The sequence below is a fragment of the Drosophila melanogaster genome, chromosome 3R (genome assembly GCF_000001215.4).
Source record: "Drosophila melanogaster chromosome 3R".
NCBI lineage: Eukaryota > Metazoa > Arthropoda > Insecta > Diptera > Drosophilidae > Drosophila > Drosophila melanogaster.
Window position 1 is genome coordinate 4,077,520 of NT_033777.3, and position 26,807 is coordinate 4,104,326.

A 26,807-nucleotide genomic window follows, 5' to 3' on the forward strand; every position below is an offset into this window, starting at 1 on the left:
TAATAAAAGGCCTTTTTATTTTTGCATTGAAAGTCAAAAATACAATTTATTTTTATATGTATATATAATATATTTATTATTTATTTATTTATTTACTCTTATACAATCAGAACATTTTATATTTTATTTTTGGACCCCAATATAAACAGTTTAAGAAAAGGTTCTTGCAGAAAGCTTGTGCAGAGAATTGTACAGTACAGACGTAGGTAAACTATTCTGTCGGATAAAAGCGAAAAGTGGTTGGTTAGAAGAGTCGCACACGAGACTTTTATTAAGCTCATTGAAAACTTTTCTGCTCTCTTAAAAGCTCCGTCATATCAGCATCTCTCCTTTACTCTTAACAAGAGATGCCGAGAGTGCTTGTCCTGATCCAACGCCACGACTTCGGCATGCCGTTAGTCAGTCCAGCATCTGACTGCCCAGCAACCGGAGTCAGGCTATGTGAACCGCACGAGTTTTGTGAAAGTGACTTTACTGTCAAGCATTGCCGTAATTGTAAAGAATAATAAAGGTGCTCTCCGATCGAAGTGAACCATTCAAAAGTTGAATCACGGATATCTTGACATCATCTGTATGATACTGAAGAATTATTGAAAATATCGATATGTGTAATCAATAAATAAGTAATTAAAAAGTGGCGGTGTATAATTACAGCTTAATTGAAACAACTATATGGAGCACATTTCCAAGCGTAACAAAAAATGAAAGGAAGTTTTGAAGCTACGTATTGTTTAAAGAAATGCGCTTATTAAAGATTCATATATACAAATGAAGAAAAAAGTTTTTTAATAAACGTAAACCAAAATATCTAAAGTGATTTGTTTAAAAATGATGAAATAAGAAACCATTCTTAAAATAAAATCTTAACTACGAAAACTCCAAAGCAAATAATATATTGTAATTCTATAAAATTAAGAATGTATTATAAATCTTTAATACTTAACAATTTAATAGCAGCTTTTAAAGGATAGCTGAGTCCACCTGTGAACGATTGGATAATCTTCTCAATAAAGGTTTTTATAAATATTTAAAAAATTTAAAAATATTATTTTTACAGAAAACGATATGTTTCCATATCCGTTTTGACGAACTAGGGAGTATAAATACGAAATTTGCTAAATGCGCTATCCTCCGACTCTCATGCAGAATATACTAGCGCCTTCGCATTCCGTCATTCCATCCGTATGAACGTGGAGATCTTAGAAACCATGAAGGTTAAGATTAAGCATTCAGACTCTAGATAACAGTTCTACATCGAACTTTCCTACACCCACTCTAACGCCCAAAAACAACAACGCCCTCATTTTTCTGTTTTTTTTTTTTTTAATTGGACTCAATTAAAAATAAGCAACGGTTTTGTAATTTCATAATTTTCTGCGATCTCGAGAGATAAATTTAAAAATGGTTCGAAATGGTTAGAGTGGGTGTGGCAAAAAGTGGCAAGTCGATAGAAATTTAAGAGACTTATAAAATTATGAAAAAATATCTAACAATTTTTCAAACATGTGGGCGTGGCAGTTTTGGGTGGTTTTTGCGAGTGGGCGTGGCAAAAAGGGCTTTGACAAATCAATGCAAATTTACAAGACTAATAAAATTATGAAAAAATATCCAACAATTTTTCAAAAATGTAGGCATTTCAGCTTTTGGTGGTTTTATGGCGTTAAAGTGGGCGTGGCACTATGTTGTTTAGCAAATCGATAGAAATTTACGAGACTAATGAAAATGTCAATACTTTTTTCAAAAGTGTGGGCGTTGCGGTGATGTGCGTCTTTGTCTCTAGATGCGGAATCTCTACCTTCTAGATTTTATAGTTCCTGGCATGGTTAGACTTTTTATAGTCGGATACGATTCCTTCTGCCTGTTATTCTAGTATACTAGAATATATATAAAAATTCTTAGAAATACCACGCCCCCTATAACGCAAAGCAAAGTGGTGAGCGTATAACACTAAAAAAATTTCTCAATTTCGCCGCATTTTATTTCCTTATGATCTTACTTATAAATTATTTTATACTCTTTCACTTATTACACAACATTTCAATCCTTTTTTATCGAATGTTGAAAAACTTTTAAAAACTTTTTTTTTAGGTGCCCGAGACTTTGCTAAGAGAAGGGGGGATGATTAAATTAAGCGAACATTTTTTGATCATACATTTTGAAGAAATGTTGATTCGGAAGAAAGAAACACATTAAAATTGCGTTTATATTGGTATTTGGCATAACCCAAGGAAGCGTGTCTGATCCTATAATATACATATCAATATCAATATACATATATCAGATAGCCGATCTGGCCATGTCCGTCCGTCTGACCTTTTGCCTGACCGTATGACCGCTTTGATCTCTATAAAAGCTTTGATTTTTAAGCTTTGGCATTAAGCTTTGTTTATTCCAACAACGCCTAAGCTGCCAATGTCTTGATTTGTTGAAATGTATGTATGTAAGAGATAGAAGGAAACGTTTCCGACACTATGCGCGCCATCGTCTTTTTTAACAAAATCGATTATTTATTATCATTATTGTTTTCATTCTTCAAAAGGTTTTTCGTATCAAAGTTCGTATCTTGTTCGAAAAAGATTATCTTAGCCTGTTAATTTGCAATAAATTAATGTACATTCAAAAATTTTAAAATTTTCTGTGGCAATCAGACGTCGCAGCTTAAATTTCTTCGTATTGCGTGGACAAATGTAAACTTTTGTATTGAAAATATATAAAATATAAACAAATAAAGTGTTTTCCAGCAACATTTTCAAAATTTAAATATCTCCTTGGACCATTCCTTGGATTTTTCAACAATGCAATGCTCCTATTCAAAATTTTCGAGTAGTAAAGTCTTTTATTTCGAGTCAAAACGTTAGTATCATAACCTGATCATCACATTTTCCAGATCTTAATGTAATTGAAAAACTTTTTTCGGGCTGGCTAACATGGAAGGTATACACAGGAGAAAAGCAATACGAAGATAAGGAAAGATTAGCAGAGCTATATAACATGCTTTGAGCGAAATTTCCTTGAGCTACATATATGTCTTGCACCAGGCTATAAAGGACCGAATTTATGTAGTTATTACTAACAGTACTCATTACTAAAATTACTTTTTTTATTCAAAATAAGTGAAATAGTAATAACAACTCATAATTAAGGTAAGGTCCAAATACTTTTCTTATAAAAATTAAAAAGTCAAAGTGCGTGACCAATAAAAAATCGCCTTATGTTGAGTATTTTGAGAAAATATTAAAAAAAAGGTTCACTTTTTTAAACTTGTATAATCATTTGAATATTATAAATATATCTTTTTGGACATATGATCCGTCCGTATCTTACCGTATGAACGTCAAAATCTTAGGAACTATAAAAGCAGCACAAGTTTGTTTACCCCGCCCATACTTTTGAACAATGTTGCAATTATTTATTATTATATTATTTATTATTCCTAATGTCCTTCGGCTTACTAAAAACATTTTGGCCATGGCCACAAGCCGTACAAAACTGCACGCCCTCACATTAAATTTTTTTTTGATTTTTAACAATTTTTTTATTTCTTTTGCCAGTTTTTTTTGATATGTCAAAAAATAATTTTAAATGTCACCCTTGCACTTCCACTAGGCACTATTTTATAGTCGATGAAATTTCTTTTTCGCAATCCCAATAATGGCTAGTGGGTGCTTACTTTTGGTAAAATCAGATCTTTCTCTTTTTTACATTTTTTCTAGGTGGTTGTATACTCCAAGACACTAAAATACTATTTTGCGACAAGTAAACAATCGAATTGAAAAACCATTTCAGTTACATTATGCGTTACATTTCTAGTTTAAAATCATATTTTAATGTATTTTTATTCCCCAACAGATTTCGTTTATGGACTTACGTATGATAGAAATGAAGCTGAACCTGAAAACAAATTAAGAGCATAAATTCGACAGAGATCGATTTAGACCAACAAAAAGTTCCTCATTAACATAATAAATTGTTAAGGTTAATATTTTGAAATGAATTCAGATATAAAAAATTGTCTCCTAAGCTCGCAGAAAATAAGGAAAACTTAAAACACGTTTTCTAAAAAAAAAGTGGCGTACAATATCAGACCAAGAAGAATAAGTGGTCGAAGATCACTAAACTTGCTGTCATCTGAAGAACCAGCTAGCTGCGCTAGAAGGCTGCGTCTTTGTAATGGAGTCGCGCCTGGCTTGGAAGAGATACACCTCATATCCACAACCCCTTCGTCATCGTGTGGTGCTTATTGGATGGGCTTTAATATGGACTATGTCCCTAAACTCTGTATTCTGTGGAGAAAAATTGGGTAAGACCCCCTAACCATTTTTATCTTAACCATTATTATTGGAGTTGCATTATGCGCACACCACACAGGTACATTTTTCGTATCATTTCTATTTTTCACACCCCTAAAAGTTTAGCTATGTTCAAAACCTTGTGCGCACGCGATAACGGTTTGGATATTTGCTAATGCTATAATTTTTCGACCGATGGATATTCGGAATTGCCGAATTACATAAAAAACTTCGGTGCATAGAACTGTTTTTATGTTGCTGTTATACAGGGCGTTAATGATAAAAATGTTAACATTGCGCTTTAAACTTTTGTTTAACTTTTCTTTAAAGCTCGCCATGTATAACAGCAACATAAAACCTTTATTATAACGTACCTAAAAGTACAAGTGTAAAGACGTAATAAGATATTATTATTAAGATAGTTCTGGATAGTTGTGAAAGTCAATATATAATAATCTACAAGATAAATATAAGTAATATAGATTTTATTAACTCCAATTTGTCAAAGTTTGAATCAGAAGATTGTGACGCGAACTTATACTGTGTACTCGTAGAGTAAAACCGTTGAAAAGTTGTAAGAGGTAGATGGATGGTCTCCCCATTTCAGTACATATATATCATATTGAACAGGTTCATAAGCGAGGATCTTACGGATCACCATCCGTAAGTACGTGAAAATCTCTGGGCTCAACCGAGAGCCCAAGTTTTTGTTTGCACGCTTTTGTAGAGTGAAAGTTACCGGTGCTTCAAGCTAATTGCCTTTCTTTCTGAGTATTCAAAATACTTTGTATTGTACATCAGTAACCTTTGTAATTGATTTCATATTTTTAGTTGTCATACAAATTTTAAGATCGTTGTCAAGAATACTAGCACGGGTTTGAATAAGCATGTCTTTACTCTTCGTAGTAGTTTTAATTGCATTTGGATATTGAGATCTTGTGAATTATAAGAGTTAGAATGTTGGAGCTATGAATGTCAATTTTAGTTAAGCCAACGCTATGGAAGTTTTTACCATATCGTAGAGAAAAAGTGTAAACTAGATTCGTATGGCCAAGTCCGTTTGTCCGTCCGTTTGAATGTCGAATTCTCAGAAACTTTAAAAACTAGAATGTTGAAACATATATTCTACAGAAGTAGACGCAGCCAAAATCCGCGATAAACTGTTAGGCCAATAAATGTTTTATTTATTCCTTTCGCAAGGTTTTTCTATATATATAAAAAATATATTTATATCAGGTGCACATGCTGCCCAACAATTCAATAGAATTTTTTAAGATAAAAATTAAAGCTGTCTAATATAAAATAGTAAAATAAGTAATAAATAGTAAAATGGCATCTTAACTAAAATTCGTTTCCTTACCTCAAAAACTTTTAGAACTATTACCCGAAGAACTATATATCTAATGTAAACAAAGTATATTACGAATTTTTAACAGAAATATAAGGATGAATAAAGATCCTGTTATATTTACGAAAATACCTGAACGAGAAAGCACCAAAAAGAATTTGGCAAAATGTTTGATACTTCATTATGAATTATTACCCATTTGGGGGGTATCATTCCATATTCTTTTTTGGTATTTTATTTTTTTTATTGCATTTAAATACAGCTTTTAAAATTCTTTTTATATTAGGAACAAATTTAACTTTCTAACTATTTAAATATTAATGAAAATAGTTTTTAACTAATTTTAGTTCATATTAACAAGCAATTAATACTGGAAAAACAGAGAAAATTGTCTGGACTTTTTTGTTAAACTTGTATTTGCTTTCCTAATAGTGTCTGAGTAATAAATAGAATGTAATAAGAAGCCAATAGTCCGATATGCAGCTCAATATGTATTTGGACACGCTTATACATATACATACAGCATTGAAAAAGTTCTGCTCTTCGCCCATACTAACTCTCTTTGGCCTGCATCTCAATCTCATTGAATAGAATAGGAGCAAAAGAATAAAATCTAAGAAACGGGATCCCAGTGCGGCGGCAGTCACACTGACCCACATTCACAGTTTCGAATGGTGAAAGGAGCAGCTCTCTTGCGGGAGTCATGCGCTGTCATCCTCACAAAGAGTCGATTTTCTGGACCTCTGTTCGTACTGAGAGAATTTCCTTGTCGCCAGCTTGACGTTGAAGCTGCGCAATGACGCTCGGCTCCAATGGCAACGTCCTGATTCCAACTCCTGACAGAAAATACAGCAGTTCACCGTAAATCTCCCATCGTCTCGGACGCGTGTTGTTAAAGATACTAGATCTGAAATCTACCCGATGGGTACCGCCTGGAAGGCGCTGAACTTTATAAAAACAGAAGCAAACGAATGAATATTTGCACGTGTTTGTTCATAACGAGCTACGAGTTAACGTTTAAGTGTGTATGTGCTTTCGAAACAGTCAATAAGCTAAATATAATAATAATAATATACAATAGGGATTCCAATGAGTGCTGCATTCGTCTCATCCTCCTTTTCCATCGCGAATGAAGGACCAAACTTTAAAATATGGTGTCTAATAGCCGGCAGCCAAAAATTAAGCGCCCCTCGTACCGGCCACACGCAGTTCCTTAAGGGTGTTAATTCCGATTAGTTCCAACGATATGAAACTCAAGTCGGGTTTTCTCGGAACGACAATTTTTAAGAGGCTGTGCATGCTCGAACAGTTATTGACAAATTCATCTAGAATAAGTTCTGAAGAATATAAATCAAGCTGTGATCAAAAAATATTTAGGTTACTGGTCAAATAAAGAAGTATAAATATTCATGTCAAATAAATAAGTAAAAATACTGGGGTTTTCGTCTTAATATACATTTTACAGTTAGTTGTGCCAGCAAACAAATCAGCCGCTCCAGGAGTTGTCAAGGCCACCTTTATATGTTCTTTTGCGAATTAAATAAGCCTTTCATTTACTTGTTTACCTTTGAATAAATTTGACCGCTGTAATTTCAAGAGAAAATTAGCATTTGCCTAATGGAAACTGAGATCAAGAGCAAAAAAATTACGTGTACCTTAAAAAAGCTAATCAATATTTTGCAATTTGGAAATCCCCCTGAAGGTTAATTTTCGGTGGATATTTGGATATTGATTTCAGCTTAGTCTAAAATAATATTTTGTCTCCTTCACCATCTATATTCTGGAATGATGGCTGAGTCGGAAATCTACATATATTACTGTTTAGTTTGACAAAGTTTACAAAATCTTAATTGGTCTTATAGTGGCACCTTGTATGTATTTCCTTGATGGGCTTATAATATGGATCAAATTTATGTTGACTTATAGGTAGCAGTAGAGCACGGATTATAAGTCATCGGCGGAAAGCGATGGAATCTCTCTTAGCCTCAACACCATTAAAAATAATTTGCATTTGAGTCGCAATAAAAAATCATCATCTTTAAAGTTAAGGCCCAAAATAATATATTTGCGCTTAATAATAAATTGAAATAAATAAATTTTTTGCGCTCAATAATAAAATGAAGTGATTGTCGAAACGTTACCGACTTTTACTTTCCTGCAGCTTCACATGGGCTGATACAACAAACCCATGAGTGGCAATTTTAGAAAGTCAACAGGAAGAGCTTGGATTCTAATGCGAGTGACAAACGAGGCCGTCAAAGGCTTTTTCTGCTTCACCGCAAGTCGATTTACTGATTATAAGTGTTTCGCATCTGCCAGAGTATGGATTACTGGAAGGCCAGGGTGTTGCTTCTGTCGTTCATGTGTATCATTAGCACCGCCACGGCAGATGGGGAAATCATTTTTCGCATTGATCCTCTCGGTAAGCAAGGTTAAGCAACTTAATCGATTTATAATTTATTTCTGGATTAACCCTAACCATTTACTTAGTTTTCTGTTTACCAAAATATTTACCGAAATGCAACGGTTTGAGTTATTATTTATTTAAATTCATTTACCCGTTACTATATATATATATATATATTCTTGATCAGGATCAATAGTCCATCTGACCCTGTCCGTCTGTCTGTCCGTCCGTATGAACGTCAAGATCTCTGGAACTATTAATATAATAGTAAATATAAAAGCTAGAAGGTTAAGATTCAGCATACAGATTCTAGAGATAATGACGCAGCCCAAGTTTGTTGACCCATGTTGCCACGGCCACTCTAACGCCCTAAAGCCGCCAAACCGCTCACCCCCACACTGCACACAATTTTTAAATTTGTTCACATTTTATTCCCCAATATCTATCGATATCCCAGAAAAATGATGAAATTTCGAGTTCGAATTGACACTAGCTGAGTAACAGTTATCTGATTGTCGGGGAACTCAACTACAGCATTCGCTCTTGTTTTATTATACCCTTTACTCGTAGAATAAAAAATGTATACTAGATTCGTTGAAAAGTATGTAACAGGCAAGAAGGAAGCGTTTCCGAAAGTATATGTATTCTTGATCAGGATCAAAAGCCGAGTCGATCTAGCCATGCCCGTCCGTATGAACGTCGAGATATCAGGATATTTAGATGCTAGAGAGTTGGGATTAGGCATACCGATTTTAGAGACATAGGCTCATCGCAAGTTTGTTAGCTCATGCTGCCATGACGACACTCACACTCACATTTTTACAAAATGTTTTGATATTTGTTTATATTATTATTACTTTTGTAAATTTCCATCGTTTTACCCACAAATTGTTAGACAAGCCCACAACCCGACCACACCTGCCACGCACATAAGATCATAAGATCCCTGTTTAGTTTTAACATTATATTATAAGGCCTTCTTAATCTCAAAACATGTAAAAATGTAATTGTGGGAATCAGTTAAAAAAAAATAAAGTTAATAACAATCGTAGGGTCCTCATAATATATTTTATTTACTATATTTCTGTTTCCTTCAGATAATTTTAGAATAAGTAAGTTAAAGTAATAAGTTAAGTAATAAGTTAAATAATTTTAAACACAAAGGAAACACAAATTTTCTACCAGAGATAGATAAGGTTGCACCTGGATTATTGCAGTTTGGATACTCTGTATCTAATGTATATGCCAAAGATTTTCGATGGTAAACGATTCGGAGTACACGAATTTGAGTTAGTCTGCACCATACGGCCAAGTCTTTCTCATTTTAGACCCTCTCATAATATAGATAAAATTCTTACTTCATGCATTATATATTTATATATTTATATATTTATATATTTATATATTTATATATTTATATATTTATATATTTATATATTTATATATTTATATATTTATATATTTATATATTTATATATTTATATATTTATATATTTATATATTTATATATTTATATATTTATATATTTATATATTTATATATTTATATATTTATATATTTATATATTTATATATTTATATATTTATATATTTATATATTTATATATTTATATATTTATATATTTATATATTTATATATTTATATATTTATATATTTATATATTTATATATTTATATATTTATATATTTATATATTTATATATTTATATATTTATATATTTATATATTTATATATTTATATATTTATATATTTATATATTTATATATTTATATATTTATATATTTATATATTTATATATTTATATATTTATATATTTATATATTTATATATTTATATATTTATATATTTATATATTTATATATTTATATATTTATATATTTATATATTTATATATTTATATATTTATATATTTATATATTTATATATTTATATATTTATATATTTATATTTATATATTTATATATTTGTTTTGTAGGCTTGTGGTATGTGGCTATTGAATATTTCATTAAATAGTTTTGTTATTCTGTTTTTTGTTGTGTGGGAGCTATTTTTGGACATTTGATAAGAGATTCTATTAAGTCCTGGAGCACATCCTTTTAATGTTTGTAGGGCTGAGCTTAGTTCGAGATAAGTTATGTTTTCTTCTATGGTTTGGTCTATTGAAGAGGGGGTATAGTGATATAGGTTATTTTTATATTTATTGTTTCGGAACTCCTCTGAAAAGTTCCAGTAGCCTGAGAGTTCAGAAAAGTGTTGTGCGAATATGTTAGCAATTTCGTTGCTAGCCAATGTAGTCTCATTGTTTTCTGGGTTTGTGATGGCATGAATTTGTTTTACTGGGTTAAGTCCGCAGAAACGTCTTATATTGGTTGGATGGTTGAGGTTGAGGTGAAAGAGCTGGAAGCTTCTTTTTTCCTCTTTTTTAATTCGAATCTAAATTTTGCGTTTTTGCGTCTATAGTCTATAATGTTGTCTAAAGTAATTGTGCGACTTAATTTTATCCAGGCAAGTTGTTCTTGTTTTTGTAGTTGGTCGAGGTGTTTATTCCACCATGAAACCAAAGACACTAGAATTCTAGAATATTCTAGTGTCTTTGATGAAACCCTGTATGGGTGTGTGTGTGTGTGAGGTTTGTGAGATGGATTAGAGCGGCTTCTTTGTTTACGTTGTGGGAGGTGGGGTATTTCTTGTTGGTTTGGTGGATTGGTTGTTGGGAATAGTGTTGTGATAATAGGGAAATGGTCGCTACCATGAAGATCGTTTAGTATTTTCCACTTGGCTTGGGGGGCTAGGATTGGAGAGCAGAGTGTAAGGTCTATGTGTGTGTATGTATTGTGTGTTGAAAAGTGTGTGGAAGATTTGTCGTTTACAGAATAAGGTGCTTGTGGTCAATGAATCTTCGAGTTATTTTTCCTCGTGCATTTGTTGTTGGGGAGCCCCAGGATGGGTGCCATCCATTAAAATCTCCCGTAATTAGTGAGGGTGTTTGTTGTATATTAAATGTGTTATGGAGTGTCTGGTTAGTAATGTTTTTGGTCGGAGAACTGTATGTGGAAAATATGTTTAATTTAAGTTTAGATTCTATATTTATGTCTATTGCTTCTATATCGATTATTGTGTTAAGGATAGTGTATTGTATTGACTTATGGACTAGTAGTGCTACGCCCCCAAATCTGTTGGTGGCAGTATTTGTTAATAGTTTGGGGTTGGGTTTATTGGGGTTGGAATGTTATTATTGTATTGTATAAATTAACAGACAACAATTTTAGTTATTGTGGTTTATTCTGCGACTATGCGCGTTCAGATGAGTTCTTAAAACTGAAGACAGAAAACTTAAGCTTAATATAAAGTAGCCCGTCTTCTGAAGCAGCTCTCGCGGCAGAACGCTGACATTGCGCTTCACACGCTCCGGGCAGTAGAATGTTGGAATGCAGGAGTCATATTTCGCGACTTAGTTGCAGTCGCGCTGACGTTACTGCGGCCGCGTCCGGTCTTATCGTGGAGTTAGCGATTTTGGCCCTGCGCGTGTTAACTTATATGTGTTTCTTGGAGGGAAATTATGTGAGGAGAGTATTTTTTGATTAGAATTAGGAGTTGGCTGTAGTTGTTTACATATCCTTTTAAATTCCATTGGATTATAGTTAGTGATATTTGTGAGAAAATTAAAGCTTATAACTTAACTTAAAGGTTAACGATTTAGGTTTTGTGTAGAGTTTAAGGTTCTATATTGATTCGCTGTCGCTGTTGTTAGTGTGCTTGTTTTTGTTTGGAGCTTTGGTCTTTAATTTCGATGCTTTAAGGTTTATGGATAGGTTATTGGACTTATCTTTCGGGAAGATTTTTATTTTTAGGTCTTCTGTGAGTTGTGATGAATATGGCGTAGATGGATTTCTGGTAGGTGTGTAGTCGGTATCCATGTCTTCTAGTTCGTCGTAGCTGTGGTGGTGATGGTGTTGGTGTGGTAGGTTGGATAGTAAGGTTGTTTTGGTTGGCCCAGTTGTTGGTGTCTTAGATGAAGTGTTTTGTGCTGCTGATGTGGGTGTGTGGTGCGGGTTTTGGTGTTGTGCTTGGGTTGTATTTGTGTGAATATTAGGTGATAGAGTGCTTGTTGTCCTCTGGGTTGTGCCGTTTGTAAGTGTTTTGGCATAGGTGTTTTTCGTTTGGAAGCCGTGACGTTCGAAATATATGTGTTGAGCAGTTTTATGGTCAACTTTTTGTGTAGTTTTAATGGCTGTTAATTCCTGGGTTTTTAGGAACGTAGGGCATTCGCGGTAAATTGGGCTGTGTTGATGGTCAAGTTCTGGGTTGTTTCGGCTATTTAAGCAGTTCTTTTCGTTTGTGCATTTTTCTCCGTCGTTTGTGTGTTTTGCTTCTGAGCAATTGCATATTGCATAATTTCTACACTTTTGCATATGGGTGTTGGATGACCGAAGCGGAGTCATTTTTTGCATCGAAGTGGGAGTGGGATGTAGTCTCGTACTCGGACTGTTTCGTAACCGATTCGTACTAATTCGGGGAGCTTATGCGATTCAAAGGTTATAATTATTAGTCCAGTTTCAACTAAGGTGATGTTGTTGGTGTCAGAGTTAGAGTTGGGGATTTGCCGTTTCATTATTTTTTTAACTTCAGTTACTTTTTGTTGTTTTAGTTCTTGTAGAATTGTGTTTTCGTCGATGTGTCTAAGGTCGTTACAGTAAATAACGCCCTTAGAGAAATTTAATGTTTTATGTTCACTTGCTGTAACATCCACATCTGCAATTTTTGTTCGTTTTAAGAGTTTTTTGGCTTGTAATTCGTTTTTGGTTTTTATTAGCAGGTTGCCGTCTCTTGTTCGTTTGCATGCCTCGACTTCTCCTCCACAGGCAAAGTCCACCGATTTCTTTATGATGAATGGTGAAATTCTTTCGATAGAGTTATTGTCTTTCCTTTTAATAATTATAAATTTAGGTTCACCTAAGTGTGATTGGTATGTTTTTGAAGTAATTTTGTAAATGTTTGGTGGGTCTGTCATGATTGTTGGTTAAGGGCTTGAGCCCGGGTTAGCAGTATTGTTGTTTTTGTTGTTGGATTTATTTTATTTTCTCTTTGTGGTTGATATTTGTTTATCAAGATTTTGCGTATAAGGGTTTTGGGCTTACGCGAAGCGGGGCTTTAAACTGGGTGGCACGACTTATCTCTTCGAAGGTTGAAGTGGTACTGTAAAGACGAATTTACTTTCTTTATGTGAGACTGGAACATAAACTTTTATTAGAATACCGCTTATTAAGTAAATCTAAAGCCACTAGATAGTTGGCCGACGATATATCCAGCGACTTAATGGCATCCAGTGCTGGTCTTTGCCCAAAGGTTCTCAAGTATTGCAGCTTTTCAATGTTGGATAACTCAGGGTCCATGTCTATAGTTGTATAAAACATCGACATGAGATCCGCATACTCTGTGTATCCTCCGGCAAACGAGGGCAACTTTAGCTCTGGAACACAGAAACGTTTAGACGTGATGTAAGCTGTAGAGTAATTGTGACGCCAGATAGGGCTAGTACCTTGTTCACGCGTTGACTGCGGATTTCATTCAAATCGAGAGCTTTTAGCGAATCTTATTGCCAATTAAATTGACTAAACCAATTTCATCCAAAGTAACATCACTCGCAATAACCCTAAGCCGGTCAAAATAAACCTTGGTTTTGCGTAACCAGAAACCGATTAAAAGGTAGCAATAGATATGTTATTATTGTAAAACTACGTTTCAGCTTTACACAAAATCAATTTCAAATTAATCGGACGCAAACTTCTTCGATAATCTGTATGTGTAAGCGATAAATGCGCTAACTAAACTCTTGTCTGTATGTTTGTCCGATGTTATGCGTGATCAAACGCGAAGAGAAGAGGCAAAGTGCTTACAAAATAACGGAATCACCTGCCTAAAAGTTGTCGGTTTGCAAACCTTTATTCTGTCGGCGATAAGCAAGTTGTTGTTTTTATTGTACTACAGAAAATAGAAAATTCCTTTATTTTTTATTTGATTTGGGAAACGTTATACATTTTATTTCTTGTGAATTGGCGCTTAGAATAGCGGCGCCAACAACAAAGTATCAAAAAACGACGAGTAAGAGAGCATAAAAACGACCGCCGCTGCGGACTGATATGCATATAAAAAACAGGCAATAACATTGTTTAGTATTAAGAACCTACGAAATTCGATTTTGCTGTTAAGAAATCATAACATGTTGGCTGCAGTCGACAACAAATTTAACTTATTTAGGCATTGATTTTAAAAAATTTTGGCAATGTTCCTTTGTGGCTCATTTCGAAGCATTACTTTCATTAGCCACCAAATATTTTCTATAGACTTAGATCTGGACTATTTGATGACCAATCTTACGCCTCAATTTTCAGCCAATTTTTGGTTTTTTAGGCTGTGTGCGATGGCGCTCTGTCCTGCTAAAAAGTGAATTCACCACAATCTGGCATCTTTGGTATTGAAGGCAGAAAACTTTTTTCAAAGTATTAATACACTTTTCAGCATTTCCCGGCCCTTCAATAAAATGCTGTTTTCCACATACTTTGCCACGTATACATCCCCATACCTTAGTGCTTGCAGGAATCTACAGTCCCTTTAAGGCAGTCTTTATAGTATGTTTCTGTCTTTGTAGGCATGACACTTTTTCTCGTATCATTGCCTTTTAGTCCAAGACATCCTTTTCCAAGCCCATTGCAAACGGGAGTCAGATAAGTTATTGGGTTATTAATACATAAATAATAAGAAAACATACTTTATAGAAATTGCATCTTAACTGCAGTCGCGACCATTCTGGCTTGACAGTTTTGCCAATTCGACGATCAGCCTTTACAATTTTAGCAAGTTGCCTTTTTGTCACAGGGTGTTATTGCTGATGTTCGGCCCCTATTTGCAATATTATTATATTATGTTCCCTGTTTTCTTGTAACACCCTATGCACCGACGATTTAAGCAAATTTAATTGTTTGCTTACATCATTAAATTTCTAATAAAAAGAAAGGTTTGAAATGAACCACAAAGGATTTCTGACCTCAAATTAAGTTGACACCACACCTCTTGTGTGGTTGTATTCGATTTCTCAAGAACAATACCTGTTAAAGTAAATGTTAATCTATAAATTATAATCCTAATTAATTTGTTATATTACGCATCTGTTGAAATAATAGTGGTAATTTTTTCTTATATCTTAAGTCTACCTTTTAAATATATAACTCATATTTCTGTTGTCCGTAAAAATAAAACAAAAATCGTAAATCGTAAACAGAATCAAATTTTCTTTTGGACAAAATACATTGGCATACCTGTAGTAGTATTGAAAATGTCGTGTGTTAAACACTGCACACTGCAAAAATCACACGCTGATCGAATTAATAGTGGTTGGGGCTCGTACGAGGAAAATTAAAGAGTTTTGAGTTTTATAATGCTGCAAAGCAGATGAGCAAAATATCTTACATTAAATAACTAGTGGGTTTTATAATTTTCAAATTTTATTTTATTTACTGAACTGAACAAGAGAGAATGCTATAGTCTCCGACAATCTTAAAAATATTTTTCATAAGTGTGGGCATGACTGGTTGGCCGGTTTGTGAGCGTTGGAGTAGCCATGGCAAAAACGTTTTTTGTGCAATACACTAATACAACTATCAAAGAATATCAAAACATTTAGTGTGGTAGTGGCAGTTTTGTCTGGTTTTTGGGAGAGGCAAAAAGTTTTTTGAAAAATCGATAAAAATTTATAAGACCAATACAAAAATCAAAAAACATCAAAAAAATTTTCCTATGTGTAGGCGTGGCAGCTTGGTGGGCTTGTAGGCGAGGGTTAGTGGGCGTGGCACCACGTGTCAACAAACTTGCGCTACGTCTATGTCACTAGAATCTATATGTCAAATCTCAACCTTATAGTTCCTGAGATCTCGACGTTTATACGGACTGACATGACCAGTTCGACTCGGCTATTGATCCTGATCAAGAACAGATAGTATACTTTATACGGTCGGAAACTCTTCATTCTACCTGTTACATACTTTTCAACGAATCTGTTATATCTTTTGGGCATTGGGTATGTCGAAAGCTATTGGCAAGAAAACTATTAAAATCATTAAATTTTTTAAAACTTTTGGACACCTTTTTTCGGTTTGTATGCGTCACAGTGGACGGACGGGCCCTCAATATTTTTGCACATCGAAAGAAACTAGCAAAACAAATAATAAAGACTTTTTCAATTTGTATACCGTTTTACTCTACTAGTAACGGATATAAAAGAGTGCAAATTATGAACCAGTTCTTATGAAAATAACTTAATATTTTGCAATCATAATACTATAGCTATTTCTTTCTCTATTTTTATTAAATTTTCATTCGAAATAGCTTTACTGTCGGCCACCTTGCGGACATATCAAAAAGCGGCATGTGACTCGGATCAAGTGCTTATAGCCTGTCCCCGTGGTACTAGTATTTCAATCGAGTTTGCCCAGTACAATAAGTTTGTTGCGAAAGGTAAGCATCCACTCACATTTATAAATATAAAATTAAATGATAGTATCTCTCACTTATACGCACCCGCTTTACAGACGGCTACAGTATTGAAGAATTATGTCCTGGGTCTGGGGAAATAAGATCGGAAATCCGGGGTAGAACAAAGCACCTTCTTCGCGGATCGATCTTTGGCTCACCACCACTAAAAACACCGTCTAGCAAATACATGACTGCTGGCCACTCCCTTGCAGTCCCAGTACAATCTGTTCCTGAATTCAACAGTAGCAGTGCCACTAGCTCCGAATCAATTTCAAGCGTGTCCCCTTCAGTTGATGATATTCAAAGTACTGATTACAATACTGACAACGCTTCCGAGAACTGCATGTGGCCAAATGCATTACAGGTATTTTCCATTGATATTTTGATATTTTTCTATACAAGTCAACTAGATACCAATTACACCTTTTGCATGTCCAAAATAACATTTGAAACAAGATAGAATGCTATAGTCGAGTTCCCCAACTATCAGATACCCGTTACTTAGCTAGTGGTGTGTGCGAAAGCGAAATTTTTACATTTTTTCTGGGATATCGATAGATATTGGGGACAAAAATGAGAATAAATTTAAAAATTATTCAAAAGTGTGGGCGTGACCTGTTTGTCTTTAGGGCGTTAGATTGGGCGTGGCAAAAAGTTTTTTGGCGAATCGATAGAAATTTACAAGATTAATAAAAATATGAAAAAATTTGTGGGCGTTAGAGTGGGCGTGGCAACATGGGTCATCAAACATGCGCTGCGTCTTTGTCTCTAGAATCTGTATGCTTAATCTCAAACTTTTAGCTCTTATAGTTCCTGAGATCCCGACGTTCATACGGACAGGCGGACATGTCTAGATCGAAAATATATGTTGATATTTTTGTTGAGTCCTAGTCCTTTGTTCTGCTTAAAATCATGTATTTCTTGTGTTACAATCATAAAATACAACAATAAGTTTGTGGTTGCTGAAAAGCACCGAGTAACTGTTAACTCCCTTTGCTGTCAACATGAGCGACAGAGACGACGACCTAACGGCTTTGAAATGGAAGAGAGTAAAATCAAAGCCAAAAAAGAGACCAAGCCAAGCCTCTCTCGATCTGGGAAAAATAAATTTCTTAGTTGTTCTATGAAAAAAGGAGCAATTTTTAAAAGTTCTTTTCATCGATACGTTCACGAACTTCCGACTAGGTAGTGACGCCTACACTACTCAATATTGTTTCAGAACGTTGCCACTCACACCTTAAGTATAGTATACATCAGCATGCATCTGTAACACAAATAATATTTTTTGCATTTTTGTTTATTTATTAATTTTATTATTTTTAAAAATGTGGCCACGGCCACTCTAACGCCCGCAAACTGTCAAATTTTTCAAGCGCTCTGTTTTAAAATATGGTTAAAATTTTTCTTAATGTCTTACCATTTTCTATCGACATACCAAACACACTTTTGAGAAATGTTTATTTGTCCTAAAGCCCAGAAGCACTTCTTCCAGCTGAGTAAGGGGTATCAGATAGTTGAAGAAATCGACTATTGTTTTCTGTATTGTTTTTAAGCAACGAGTAACGCTTATAAATACAAGGTAAAGGAAGAGAAATCATAACTATTAATTTTCGCTGCATGCGTTTTAGCTATTGAAAATAAGTCAAGAGACTAATTCTTGTGGTTGTTCTTCCCATTCTCAGTACTCCTTACTGCAAACTGTCGTCGAGGCCTGCCAAAAAAAGAAGCACTGCAAGTTCCACGGATCCCCAGAGTTCTACGGCCAGGGCTCCAGCGGTGTGGGCGACTCGTCTGGAACCAGCAGCTACCACAGCAGCACAGCCAGCTCCAATGCAATAAGCAACGATCCTTGTCCAAAACGCAAAAAAATTGTCGAAGTCGCTTACAAATGTCGCCCATGTAAGTTTGTCTTATATAATACACAAATTTAATTTGTATAAGCCACGTACAATAGTCAAAAATATTTTATTTACTGTGCATCAATGGGGAGTTAAATCATGTTTATAGTTTCGTATTTTTAAATATTATTAATCAGAATCACTACCCGGAGTCGATCTGGCCCTGCCCGTCCGTCTGTCCGTACTTTACGGTCATAAAAATTAAAAAATTAAAAGAGGAGTAAACGTAGTGAATATTTGTCTCAGAAGATTACCATGGCCACTTAACTGCAAGTCATGATATTCGCCTGCAGGGATAGGGATCGCTAAGTCGGGACTTTCGGGACATGATTTGAGAGTTATTCAACACTAAATACGGCTACGTTGGCTTTGGCCTAGGAATCCGATTGTGTTTTACCGGCGGACAGTATCTCAACGATATACGCTCGACCGTTTTTAAGTACTTGTATGTTGGTCGGTTGCACGAATAGTCAAGCATGATTTAAGCAGGCTTGTAATAGTTGCGACATGTGGCTACGCCCTCCATAAGGATCGACCAAACAAGCAAGGACGATGTTTCAGATCCCGAAAGATCGACCAATTACAAAAACGCGAAAATAAACTGAATACTGGGCAATTTTTCTCTAGAAAATTGTATATAAAAAACAATATCTTATTAAATCTTTTCATATTACATTTGTGTACTAATTTTGATCGAATCAACAAAAATGTGCTGACTGCCGACTATATACGCCTGGCAATTGTTGATTTTGGCTCTCTCTGTAATGTTTTGCTTCAAGTTATATGTAGTGTATATAATAGACGCCTTCGCACACTGTGGTGAACCACACTTATATCCGCATTGTCTAGCTTTGCCTGGCGATCCCTTATAGCAATCCTTGACCTTTTTAAGTTTTGTCAAGTAAAATTTAAAACAATTTAAAGCGACTATCACATACCCGTTACTCAGTTGGAAATGTGAATGAAGAACTTCAATATTTTTTGGAATATTGGTAAAAACTGACAAGATAAACAATCAAGCATGCTCCGCTAATCGAATTTGTAAGAATTTTACGATTAAAAGCTGTATTTTATAAAAACAAAATTTCTGACCCCACCTTAGATTTGACAAACAAAATTACGCCGTCGGCAACAAAAATGTTCGATTTGCTAAGGGGTCGATAAGTTGGTCGCCATAAGTTATTGGGAAGGTTGCTATACTGTTTGTGAAACGAAACAGGCAGATAAAAATACTTATAAAATATAAAATAAATAATTTATTAATTTAAGGGAGGTCCAAAAGTGTTGTCGTAAATAATGCTTTTTAATTAAAATTAATTTTAAAAATGAGAACTATGTGTCTGGAACCAATGTCTGGAAAACAGCTTACACAGCTTTTTATTATTGAATGCAAAGCTCAATTTCTGCCTTCTCCTGGCTTCAAAAGAAGCAATTGTAATAATACATAAATAAGTATAAATGTCATTTTTTCAGGTTGTTTTACTTTATTTATTTCTTGCTGTTTGAGCAGAAAGAAACGTAACACTCCGATAGCAATACGTTAGCAAAAATGTTGGGAAAACTAGAGCACCTAAAAACGAAACAAAAGATTTTAACCAAACCAAATCCGAAAAAATTACGATTACCGGATATGCCTGAATATAACAAAGAAATATCAAAACATTCTCCAATACTGTGTGCGTGTTAGTTTTTACGGATTGTGGGCGTGGAAAAAAGTTTTTTGCCACATCAATAGAAAATTTACAAGACTAATAAAAATATGAAAAATATTAAAAATAAAAATAATAAAAAAAAAATAAAAATATTTAAAAGACGGACGTGTCTTAATCGACTCGGCTATTGACCCTCATCAGGAATATATAATGAAATATTTAGGAATTTGGGGAATCTGGTTGGCAAGGGCTTCCAAAAGTATTTGCGTCGGCTGCAAGGTTGCATCGACTTCTACAATGGCAAATTTGCATTGCAGTTTCCGTGGCATATGAAGAGAGACAAGCTATTAAAAGAAAACAAGAGAGAACGCTGTAGTCAAGTTCCCCTACTACCAGATACCCGTTACCCAGCTAGTGGGACGGTGAACGAGAAAGAATAGAAAAAAATAAAAATAAAAAGAGTCAATAAAAATAAAACAGCGTTAAGCCAATCAGGTATTTGTCTGGAGCAACGCTAAACGCTGACCGGTATTTGAGGCTGATGCGATTATGTATATTAAAAAGGTATACCACATTCGCTGAAAAGTATGTATCAGGCAGAAGGAAGCGTTTTCGACTCCATAAAGTATACATATATGTATATTCTTGATCAGGATCAATACCCGAGTCGATCTGGTCATGTCCGTCTGACCATCAGTACGCATACAGATTCTAGAGATATAGACGCAGCGCAAGTTTGTTGGCCCATGTTGCCACGCCCACTATAACGCCCACAAACCGCAAAAATGTGTTGATATTTTTTCACATATTTATTAGTCTGTAAAATGATTAATTTGCAAAACAAAAAATTTTCCACGCCCACCCTAACGTCCCAAAATTGCCACGCCCACATTTAAAAAAAAATTATGGATATTTTTCATAATTTTATTAGTTTTGTAAATTTCTATCGATTTGCAACGCCCACTCTAACGCCCTTAAGTCACGCCCACTTTATGGAACCCAATTTAAATTTTTTCTCATATTATTCCCCAATACCTATCGATATCCCAGAAAAATCATGTTAATGCGTTCGCATTAACACTAGCTGAGTAATGGATCGGGGATCTCGACTATAGCATTCTCTCTTGTTTCACTTATTGTTTCGTGACTGCGATCTACATCTGCTGTTCTTGTTTTGCTGGTAGTGATATTAAATCAAACTTCTTTATTATTCAGCTAAACTATTAAAGATTTTTAATAAGTTGCTCATAATCGCTGAGTCCTTGTCTGCTTTAATTTTCTGTGCTTTTCCCATGTCATTAAATATTTTAGTTAGGGCTCTTGGCTTTTAACCAATCTCTACTATTTGTTTTTATAAGGGATGCAAATTTTGAGTAGACAATACAGGAGAAATATTGTTCATTGTCAATAGCATAAAAACAAATAAAGTAAAGTTGGATTTAAAAAATTAGTTTTGTTGGTCTATTTTTTGTTTTTGGAAGATTGCAGATTTCGCAATACTTAATGATATTTTGAACTTATTTTTTATTGTGAGTTTCTTTAAAGTCGTTTCAGGGCATAATATGTAGTAATAATAATAATTAATTAAATTCAGCGTAAGAGTTCATGCCCTTTACTTTAATTATACTTTTTAAAATTGCTACAATACAATTTGGGCTAATAGTTTCATGGTATACATTTTGAAGAATGGAAAAGTCACTGTCGTTATATTTGTAAATTACGCTAGTGTGGCTCAGAAAGTGGCTTAGTTTGATAAATAAGTCTTTTGCTCTATAGTGTATAGTGTATTTTATAGTCAGTATAGTTTTAATGAAATATTTTGATATGTCTGCTTGGTTTATGGAATCTTTAATAAATTCTATTTGTCTGTTAAAATGGATTATAGGTTTTTCAGTGATTTGAATATAGTTTTTGTTATTTTGTGACGCACACTCATTTTCCATATATTATTATGCTACATAATTTAGTTGCACTGACTAAGTTTTATTCGACAGCGCCGTAATTATACCCTTTACTCGAAGAGTAAAGAGTTATACTTGATTCGTTGAAAAGTATGTTACAGGTAAAAGAAAACGTTTCCGATTATAAAAACTAGATATTCTTGATCATGATCAATAGATACCTGATATACGGGGAATTCGACTATAGCATTCTTTCTTGTTTTATTTTTTTAAATAATTTTTTTATTGAATAAGAATTTTTTTATATTTTAACATATTCTAGATGAGTTCCGAAGTAAGGTGGCTTGTCACAATGATGTAGCACAACTAGAGTGCAATCCTTACTCCCGTATAGCCGTATATAGTGCCAGCTTTGGAAGAACCGAGTACGAGAGCATTCAGTGTCCCCAACCGCAAGGAGTTCGAGAAGAAAGTAAGTGACATTTCCTTTCCAAAAAAGATCAATATTTGAACTAACTGATTCACTTGCGGTATTTGTCTGACTGGCTGGAAATTTCTTGCCAATCGGACTTACAATCCGACATAGATAGCTTTCAACAACGTTACCATAATTCCAGAATCTAGTCGTCTGCTTATGCCTTTTGCCGTTTTATAGAAATACACTTGACATTCTAATTGGGTGCTCTCTAAACAGAAAAACTATTTTTGATAAAGTTCGTTAATATATCCTAATATTATTATTGGTCTTATCGCTTCCATGATGGCATTTTCCATTCCATTCTCGTAATTCCTTCTCTAACGCCCCAAAACGCACTAAGCTGCCAAGCCCTCACTTCGAAAAATATTTTTTATACCCGTTACTCGTAGAGTAAAAGAGGAAACTAGATTCGCATGTAACAGGCAGAAGGAAGTGTTTCTGACTACATAAAGTATATACATTCTTGATCAGGATCAATATCCGTATCGTTCTAGCCCTGTCCGTCTGTCCGTATGAACTTCTCAGATCTCAGGAAATATGAAAGCTGCAAGGTTAAGATTCAGCATACAGGTTCTAAAGACAAAGACGCAGAACAAGTTTGTTGATAAACCGGACAAAACTGCCACGCCCACACTTTTGAAAAATATATTTATATTTTTTCACATTTTTATAAGTCTTGTAAACAAGCCGCCCGAAACTGCCACATTTTGAACAATTTTTAATTTTTGTATTGTGGACTCCAAATAGGTGATCCATGCTCAATAGTCGGACGGACTAGCGAAATGAATTGGGTTTTGGTCATGTAAGGATCCTTTAACAAAGAAGCAGATCAAGGTGGCTCATCTGCCATTCAGATAATTTAAAGTCCAATTTATAAGATCAACAGGGAATTCTAATAAATCCTTATCCTTACTAGAAGAGAATTATTAACATAGTCAAATGCTTTACAATATGTCAAACAATTTTCCAAAAAGTGCTGACATATTTTCATTTTATTATTTGTTTTTTTTTTTCTAAGTTCTACCTATATGGTAAACCACGCAAAACTGTAACAGTTTTTAAAATTTTTTCTTCTTTCTTTTTCTATTTTATTATTTTTTTGTGTCAATTCCTATCGCTATGCCATTTTGAACTTTCTCGATCACCGTCCCACTAGCTGGGTAACGGGTATCTGGTAGTCGGGTAACTTGACTACAGCGTTCTCTCTTGTTTTCTTTTAATAGCTTGTCTCGCTTCATATGCCACGGAGACTGTAATGCAAATTTGCCATGGTAGACGTCGATGCAACCTTGCAGCCGACGCAAATACTTTTGGAAGCCCTTGCCAACCAAATTCCCGAATGTACTTGAAAGTTGTTTATACGTGCGGTAAGTTGCAAGCGAAAATTTTTAAATTAAAGCACATAGCTTTTAAGACATTGGCCAATTTTACATTAATCTGTAGTGCCAAAGCAAGTCCTAAAAGAAAACAAGGCGTTGGAAGTGGAGGCTGACGAATCTGAAGATTTTGGAGGTGATCTGAATGACCTCTACGACGATGAGCTTATCTATAAGGAGTCCGAGGCAATACCCAAACTGTATAGCAATACAACAACGACAGTACGCCAAAACGGTACCAGATCACTAGGGTTAGGATTCAGCGTTAATTCTGCGAACAATCAGAGCATCACAAACAGTTCGCTGGTCGTCGAAGGCGATAGGAGTGACGTCAATCCTGTCATGACGCACAGTGCCGACTTAAGTCTAGAGGGTAAGAAATCGATTTAACAAAATGCAATCGTAGAGCTATAATAAAAAATAAGTAAAATATGTAAAATCATCACAATTTTTCTTCCAATAGAGGACCAAGAACGTCTTTATTTTTATCTTCTTGCTCTGGTTTCACTCGGAGTGCTTATTTCCATTGTCATATTCGGCACTAGGATAGCGCTTCAAAAACACCATCTGGTAACAGAAACGCTCTCCAGCTCTTTTGCAAAAACGACGAGACGGGTTGAGGAAACAACTATTCCAAGCGGCTTAAATGACACAATTTCCGAAATAGACGCTGAAATCGACCTAAAAACAACACTTCCTTTACCCAACTTGTCCAATAAAGAGGTAAGTACCTCAGTCCAGTAAATACATTTATACCGTTATACATTCTGCCGTACAGAATTACTTGACCTACGCACCAACCAGCAGTCTGTACGCCGATCTCCCCCGTAATCAACTGGTCTCAGCTTGTAGCCAAGGATCTGCCGCCGGGCAAATAGGAAAGCCGCACATCGTTGGCACTCGTCAATCACCCGACCTTATTGGCATAACACAGGGACCTTTTGTGACTACAAGTATGGCGAGTTTAGGCGGTCAGGGTCCGATGGCTGCGATGGTGACGTCGGCTATTGTTATTGGAGATTCTACGCCCAATAGTAGTTCCTTAGGTATGTAACCCGACCGACCTATGTTTTAGTTATCCCAATTTCATTTTCCCTCTAAGGCGCTATGATACCTATCACCCAGTACACAACTGCTCCAACAATCAGAGGCGGGTACGTCATAAGTGCTGATAACATGGGTGTAATTCAGCGGGCGAATAACACGCCCACCCCGTTAAACTTGCTGTCCGGGAGCACGCCAGAACAACCCCCGCAAGCCGGACCGATAATCTCGGCGGCGGGCATGACTGTAACTCCACAGGCCCATGGGGGCGCATCAAATCTGCGGCGTGTAAAGCCACCATTCTTGCAGCCACAGCTTTCATATGATGGCACTGCACCACGGACTCTCTCCACCGGAGTAGCTGTTGGCTCGCAGTTTTATTATGGATGACACAGCACACTGGACTGTGACCCGTTTGTGTACACCACAGCGTTAGGTATGGCACCATCAACATCCAGTACTCAAGAAACAGAGGAGAAATTAGATCGAGCAAGCTTAAAAAATGGTCTTGACACGTCTTAGCCATCGGCATTCCCAAGTTGCCCTAGGTTGTAGCTAGGCAACAAGGCCAGTTCTTTCAAAACCGCCACAAGTGTTTTACAATCCCAGCTACATCCAGACTCTGGAAAGGAGTGAAAAGAATCCTATCAAGCAAGCGAGCACTGTTGTTTTCAACATAAAAGAAATATTGGCACCCGTGTGTATATAATAAACAAATGTTATGTACCCAAAAAAGAAATATTATTTTCAAAATGTCGATAATACTAAATACGGAAAATTAATTTGTTAAATTAATAGGTTGTCTTCCGACAGCCGAGAGGAACCATATACAAATACAAGTTTGTATTTGTATAGTCTTCCGTATTTCGATCAGACATTAATTGCAGAAAATATGAGAATACATTAAGACAATTTGGACAAAAAAGTAGTCTCCGGAGAATAATTTTGTAATGAAAGTTAAAAAATGCACGGAAGGAAAAGTGCACAAGCTTATTTAAATCAAATTGTAGGACTGCGGTTTTTGGATGCTACGGTGCCTCAATGTCCTGAATAAAAACAGTACTCCTTATCGCCCCGCATTAATAAAATTGGCGCCAAAGCATAATTAATTATCATTGTTAAAGCAGAAACTATGCAATTGACAGCAGAAAGGTGGTAAAGTTAGTCTTAGGCTCTGCACATTTGCAAAACCTGTATATTGGGGATAGTAATCCTTTAATAAAAAGTTAGGAACAACGTGAATACCAAAGTGTGCATCAGGATAGTTGCATTCAATCTTCGGTTAAAAAATTTATAAATAAGTTTCATTTAGACGTGGTTTGGGTTGAGGTTTACTTTTTAATGTCAAGTGCCTTCCTCATTACATTTAAATGTAAAGTAGCCGTAAAAATACCAAACCATTGGAACGTACGTTTGCTTACTTGTATAAAATAGTGCAGCAGTCAATATTGTTTGAATAAAAGCAAACCCGAAATTACAGGAACAGTTACCTACAGTTATATCGAAAAAAAAATATAAATGTTTGAAACAACAAATTTCCGGATGTCCAAATCTCAAAAGAACGCCATTAATTACTTGTATTGAGTGTATAATTCTAGCCAGAAAATATAAATATATAATTGGTATTCGTGTATGAAAATGGTGAAGCAAATAAAAAAAATTAACTCATAAGCAATGCGATGTTAATTAATTTAATTCCTTACGCTTAAGAATCATTCAATAATGCAATCTATAAAATAAATAATACATTAAAGAAATCAAAAAATTGTCGGTAGAATAAGTATACATAGTAAGAATATGGTTTCTGTTGTCTCTTTTCCCCCTACAAGTATGAATTCTACATTTTATACGATTCATTTCAAATAAAAAAACTATACATGATTAT

General features: G+C 34.9%; 1 protein-coding gene across 3 annotated transcripts; it reads left to right on the forward strand.

The window, feature by feature from the left end:
* Positions 1-419: 419 nt before the first annotated feature.
* On the forward strand, positions 420-26,807 carry CG42402 (uncharacterized protein). Of its 3 annotated transcripts, NM_001276243.1 has the most exons (12): positions 420-1,013; positions 3,850-4,300; positions 7,799-8,059; positions 16,427-16,555; positions 16,630-16,937; positions 18,256-18,472; positions 22,347-22,496; positions 23,726-23,869; positions 23,946-24,251; positions 24,342-24,601; positions 24,657-24,924; positions 24,981-26,807. In NM_001276243.1, exons 3-12 carry the CDS (start codon positions 7,960-7,962, stop codon positions 25,310-25,312), a joined length of 2,214 nt encoding a protein of 737 aa, NP_001263172.1. In that variant the 5' UTR covers positions 420-1,013; positions 3,850-4,300; positions 7,799-7,959; the 3' UTR covers positions 25,313-26,807. The 3 variants fall into 3 exon arrangements, with proteins under 3 accessions (NP_001263172.1, NP_001287642.1, NP_001137538.2); NM_001300713.1 differs by lacking the exon at positions 7,799-8,059; NM_001144066.3 differs by lacking the exons at positions 420-1,013; positions 3,850-4,300 and adding an exon at positions 6,517-6,662.